Consider the following 6,975-nt stretch of genomic DNA (forward strand, 5'->3'; position numbering starts at 1 on the left):
GGAGTAATGAATCTTCCCCAACCTCCTACAAGATTTGCGGGATATAACAATAGACTCTTGTCAGCGACTAGGAAAATAGCTAGTACTTCCATGAAAGAAGCTGCGGTTGAATGTAAATTAGAAAACGACGGTGCAGAAAACATTGCTGTTGCTGTCGATGGAACCTGGCAGAAGCGAGGTTTCAGTTCATTAAATGGTGTTGTCACGGTGACGAGTGTTGACACTGGCAAAGTGTTGGACGCTGAGGTTCTTACAAAGCATTGCCGATGCAGTAATAAAAAAGTGCATAATGATAAATGCAAACAAAACTTCAGTGGTTCGAGTGGACTTATGGAAACGGAAGGTGCTACATGAATATTTCAACGTTCAATGTCTTTGAACAACTTACGCTACACAACATATTTAGGCGATGGAGATTCAAAAGCCTTTGAGTCTATACGAAATAAAAATGTGTATGGGGATGAATACCCTGTAACAAAGATAGAATGCATCGGCCATGTAATGAAAAGGATGGGTACAAGACTTCGTCGTCTTAAAACCAGCTTGAAGGGCCAAAAACTATCCGACGGTAAAGGTATTTCTGGTAAAAATCGACTGACGGATAGTGCAATTGACCAAATTCAAACTTACTATGGCCTTGCGATACGAAGAAACGTAGAAAGCTTAAAAGACATGAGACAAGCAGTTTGGGCCATATTTTTGCATAAACTCTCTACGGATGAGAAGCCCCAACATGGTTTTTGCCCTATAGGTGAAGAAACGTGGTGTGGCTACAGAAAAGCTGAGGCCACGAAAGAATCTTATCGGCACAAAGCAAGTCTTCCTCCTGCAGTTGTGGAGGCAATGCGTCCCATCTTCAGGGACTTGTCAAATCCTGATTTGCTAAGAAAGTGCCTACATGGCAAAACGCAAAATCCCAACGAAAGTGTCAATAATGTTATCTGGTCACGGGTCCCTAAATCCACCTTTGTGCATATTGAGGCACTTTCGCTTGGGGTGTTTGATGCAGTGTGCACATTTAACGATGGAAATGTCTCTAGGTTACAGATTCTCGAGGCTCTGGGAATCGAACCTGGAGATTATGCAGTGGCTGCAATGAAACTCTTAGGCCGAGAGAAGCTTACCCGATCTAAGTATGCGTTCTCTGTGCAAACTAAAGAAAAAAGGAAGGAAAAGAGGCAGAAGAGGAAGCGTGAGGAAGAGAGTGCTCAAAAACATCCTCTCAAATCCGGCTATGGTGCTGGATTGTTTTAGAATTTTGTGTGTGAATTATATCAGATATTTTTTTCATAATTTCAATATCTGCCATGTGTTACTTGTTTCTTCTAGACTGGAAATTATTGTGCTAATTGAGAACGTTTATAAGTATCAAATCATTGAAAGCAATAGTAATACATAGTAGAATGTTCTCGGATGTAGGTAGCAATATTTCAAATATTTTTGTAGTAAACTATTTTTATTGTTTGTAATTTTTTGATACAGTAATAGTATTAAAGTAATATATGAAATTTATTTTCAAGAATTTAAGCAACTTAAATGTGAATTTATTTATAATTGAGTACATTTAACAGTGTATTTTTTCAAATGTTTTGCAAATTATGAATCGTGAAATTGTTGTGTTTATCTTACTCGGTTGTTAATAAATGAAAGATTAATAATAATAATTTAAAGAATAATTTTGTACTTAAACTTATATTAAACATATTCATGAATTTTCTATAATAGATTATGTCTTATGAGGAATTATTTGTAATGCATAGTTAAAAACTTGAAATTTTAACATTGTCGACTTAATGTGTAACATACTTGGTATAATGCAATTTATGCTTTTTTTGATAAAATTTAGGAACTAAATAAAAACAAATGTCCTAAATATAAAGAAGTCAATTGTACAAATGAAAAAAATGTGAAAGGTTTGTACTTAGTGCCAGAATTTTTTAGTAGTAACTAATTTTAACTTTAAATTGGCTTTTTCTCAAAATGTGTTTTTTTTTAGCTGCGTGTACCTTTTTCTCAGAAACTACTAAAGATAAAACCCTAAAATTTTTACAGCTTATTATTAAGGGCTTAATACATATACTGAGGTGAACCTTTTATGATTATTCATAAAAATAAATGTGTAGCTGTTAAAAACATAATGCAAAATGACATTTTTTCAGTAGTACTCAGCTTTTATTTTTTTTTAAAAAAATAACAATGTGTATGGATAAACTTTTCACCTCTGTTTATGTATAAGTGTTCATATAATCACCATAAAAATTTCAAAGCTCTATGTTTGATACTTTCTCAGAAAAAGGTACGAAGTTTGCCATTTTAACATTGTCGGTATAGAGGGTACCGACTCCCCTTAAAATTGCTTTGGTAGAAGAAAGATGCCAATTTTGCACAAAAAAAGTATGGTCAAATCTACCGGAATGTGGTAAAGTTTACTGTGTTTTTGAAGACCAAAAACCCGTGTGTGAACCTGTTTTTAGGAACGCCAAAAACTCGGTATTTTTTACCGAAGTGCTATGATTTGGTATCTAGCAAATTTTTTTTAATGGTGGGCACTTGGAACTATCGTCCATTGGCCACAGAAAGTGCCAGAACTGCTAACTCTCTTTTCGTTATCCAGTGGGCACCTGTGGCGAAGCCACGGCGGTGGAGCAGCGTTGCCCACGTCGCACGACCACAACCCGTTTATAGGGCGGGTCACATTCACACACAAAGGAGAAAGGACGTAGAACACAGATAGAGAGAAAGAAACATCCATGCCTTGCCCGGGATTTGAACCCAGAACCTTTCTGATGCAAAGAAAGTTCCCTGCCCCCCACACAGGCCGGTCGGCGCATCTAGCACATAAAATTAACTATAAATATGGTTTTATAATACGTGATGAAATTTGGTATTTTTATCATGGTAACTTTAAGCATAGTTTTAAACTATTTATATGATTAAATTTAATTTTCGATATTGTATCTTTTAATAAATGTGTGATAGTTATGACCATAATTTTGAAAATTTAAATTTTCCGTAAGCCGTTACAATGTGAAGGGAAAAAATAACGAATGAATGGTTTAAACACCCTATATTTTGGTTTTATCAATCAGAATCGTTTTTTTCTTTTACAAGAAATGTCATTAAAATACAGGACGGTAGTTTTACCAGAATTATCTTTTTCTCTGCGACAAATGAATTAATTAGAAAACTTAAGGGAAATTTCAAATAAAAATTATTGATGTCAAAGAAATGTTTTATACTTAAAATTCGTTTGGTATAGGAACGAGCAATAATTGTCTAATATGCGACACATCTATATTGGACGTAGAACATTGCGGACTCAATTAAAAACAATCTACTATTAGACGTAGAACGTGGTGGACTAAACTAAAAACAATTTAAAACTACCCAAGTGCAGGTGGTTTGCAGGTAACAATGAGAAAAAAGAAGTTTTTTTTATCATGTATAGAGTAAGAATGGCTTGTGTTTGGAAAACTTTCATTATTCTAGTTTTAAAGTTCCATTTTGAACACATTATTTTTAACTAACTGAGGGCGAATATTCTGTTGTTTTTTCATATATTTGTTTATAAATAATCATAGTTCAAATTTAACTTTGAAACGTTTTATTTCTTATGCAAGATTGATAGTTCCTGATACGCGATACCAAACGTTGCTTAATTTGAGACGCTATTTTACATTAAGAAACAATTCATACAACGTGAAACGTTATTTTTTTATGTTAACAACGATGAACGTTATACGAAGGAGAATTTTCTTCGTGGAATGCGACCCATAGTTCTGGCAGAAGCAGTTGCAACTTAAATCAAAGGCACCTTTCAAATAATTGGAACAATAACTAATTTTTTATTCCATTGATATTTATGTTATATGCACCAAACAATCACTACTTAGATATTTTTCTATTCAAATTAAATTAATAAAATAATAGTTTTTTCCTGGCATTTTAGGATATCAGATTATCGCAAATAATTTATTTATTTGAAGAACTACTGCGGTGATTCACATGATTTGAAAATACTATACTTCGCGTATAAGAAAATAGTGTTTAAATGTGTAAACATTTCCTTGGAATAAAAGAAAATATTCAAAACATTACTTTAAAAATAGATGAATAAGTTAGAAGTGCAAACTTTTATCTATTTTTTAAAAACTAATATCGCCTACCTGCATAATTTTCCTGCATAACTTCTATCCAACATAATTTTCGGTTTGTCGATCCTATATAACTTCTATGGACATCTATAAAAATATTAAATTGCATTTTTTTTTAAAATTTCGCACTGTAAAGTATAACTTAAGTGTATATATAACACAATAAATAATAATATTATTATTATAATTAATATAGCATAATAAGTAAATACGAAAAAGAGCAAAAATAAAAAAGAGAAAAACGTAGAAAATTAAGAAGCTCAATAAGTTTTATTTACTGCGAATAAGCTGCAAGTACATAGGACTCGTAAAATAGGTTTAAAATGTAGAGAAAACATGGAAAAAACTACAGAATAACGGAAAAAAGGAAGAAAATTATTTAAAAAAAAATTCTTTACGAATCCGGGGGGCAAAAAGATATAATCTCTTCAACAGCTCATCCGACTATATCAGAGAAAAGGAGTGCTTTCTAATATTGTATCAATATAGCCAAAGCAAAATATATCAAAATGATAGGTCCTTTTGGTCAGAAAAAAATATTTAAAGTATTTATATAAGGTGATTTTAGCAATAACTTATACTATTTTCTGCAACATTTTTACTGTGAAATAAATTTCAGCTTCATTGTTTTCGGAGCTTTAAGTTCTGTGATATGTTCACACCTTGCCCTAAAACATTCAACTAAATATTATCAGCACTTATGTTTAAATTGCCTCCATGACATGTTCAAACAATACATGACATGACTCGAAATTGCTTCACTAATTGTTAGGCATTAATTGGTGTTGTAGAAATTGAATAGACAGAACATGAATAATTCAACTCGTGGCTGTGACAGTGTCTATAGTTCATTGTACCTGAAATTGATATGGAGTGAATTGATATAGCCTCCACCCCTTTACCCTCAGACTATATTATTATATAATTATATATCATTATAACAAACTTAACACATATTGCATGTTCTTAATACAGATTTCCAAGGAACTAATATTTCAGCTGATCCTAATGTTAGATAGAACATGTAGACTAATAAAATTTTTGATTACACTTCCCCTAGATGTCTTGAGAATATTTGCTTTTCAGAAATGTCATATTGATCTTAAAGTTCAATGCAGATTAATTTGTGTCAGATAGATTGTGATATTAGCCAGATTGCTTAATATTTTCATGTAAATTAATGAAATTTGTCATTAAATTTTTGCAGACATCTTGAGAATACTTATTTGCGTTGCAACTATAATTTTATCTATTAGGGTAAAATCGATTATTAAGTTCTATTATGGTTAATTCATGTTAGATAGAATATTATCTTAGACAGAATTAATATGAAACAGATTTAATATTAGACAGAATGCTTAATAATTTTGAGTAAATTAATGAGATTTTTTATTTAAAAAAATTTCAGATGTCTTGAGAATACTTATTTGTGTTGCAGAATGCTTATTGAATTTTAGTTTCCATTGGGATTAATTTAAGTTAAGACGGAATTTTATATTAAACAGAATTAATGTTAGGCATAAGGCTAAATAATTTCGTGTAATTACTTTATAATGAACTTTATGAGGGTAATTTTTGCAGATATCTTCAGATGACTTATTTGTTTTGCAGAAATATCCATTAATCTTAAGGTCCTATCGGAATTGATTTTTTTTTTTTTTGATGGAATGCTTTGTTAGATATGTTAGACAGAATGCCTCTTAATTTCGTTTAAATTAATGAAATTTTTAATGACAGTTTTTACAGTTATCTGAGAATAGGGGAGAGTGGGGTGAATTATAACATTTCTTACTTAACTATTTTAACTAACAAAAAATCCAATATATTATTAGTATTAATTGACATACGAGTAAAGTGGACTATCCTCTACTAGAAAAAAAATACCTTATTTTAAATGTTATTATACTAGTTATTAAGAATTTTTGACAGTCGTGCATTTGTTACAATTGTCCCCACTTACGGGGTCAATTGTAACAGTTCATAAATTCAACCAAAACATAGTTAATTATACATATTATCATAGTTGTGATATATTTTTTTATTGATCAAAATAGTAGTGATATTTTAGGAGTAAAAATAATAATAAGCAGAGACCTAAAGGGTTAAACTTTTAACTTTAAGGGGTTAAAAATTTTAATTTATGCTGTGATAGGTGACAAATAAAATAATGCACATGCAACATAATATAAATGTAGGAAACTATTGGTGGTTCTTAAAGAGTTAAGTAATGGTTTGTAAACATAAGATTATTTATTTTCAGCTGTTACAATCATCCCTTTACTTATTGTTACAATCGTCCCCAAGACGCCATTTCAGCTTCATTTGTGAAAAACAATGCTAGTTAATTAACAAAACAAATCTTCTTTTTTTTTGAAATGTTAATTAAGGTGTCCACTTACATATTCGGTTAATAATTTTTACTTGTTTAAACAAAATTACTTTGTAACAATATAATATTCTAATACCAAAAATAAGTACTTACGTAGCGTGAAAATATCTTTTGTGATGTAACTCTTTCAGAAGTACATAAAAATGGTCGCAAGCAGGGGTGTACATGTAGATTTATTAAATACACCTTGTGCGCCACCTAGGAACCAAATCTAGAACCCGACACTCGAAATTTTTGCTCTGTTACAATCGTACCCTGTTACAGTTGACCCCACTCTCCCCTACTTATTTGTTTTGAAGAAATATCCATGGATCTTAAAATTCAAATTGGCTTTTCTTTTCTTTTTGCATGATATCACACAATTCAAAAGTAAAATTTTATAAAATCAGCATTTGAAATCAGTACATTCTGTACTGCGTATTGCGTAATTTT

At 31.1% G+C, this 6,975-nt stretch overlaps 1 protein-coding gene across 1 annotated transcript; it reads left to right on the forward strand.

Moving 5' to 3' along the window:
- The first annotated feature begins 359 nt into the window (after positions 1-359).
- On the forward strand, positions 360-1,254 carry LOC147807431 (uncharacterized). The gene has a single exon (XM_087166603.1). The coding sequence runs from the start codon at positions 370-372 to the stop codon at positions 1,252-1,254; it is 885 nt and encodes a 294-aa protein (XP_087022729.1). The 5' UTR covers positions 360-369.
- Positions 1,255-6,975: the final 5,721 nt, after the last annotated feature.

Source organism: Parasteatoda tepidariorum, chromosome 6 (genome assembly GCF_982258835.1).
Source record: "Parasteatoda tepidariorum strain Cologne lab strain chromosome 6, Ptep-v5.0, whole genome shotgun sequence".
NCBI classification, from domain to species: Eukaryota; Metazoa; Arthropoda; class Arachnida; order Araneae; family Theridiidae; genus Parasteatoda; species Parasteatoda tepidariorum.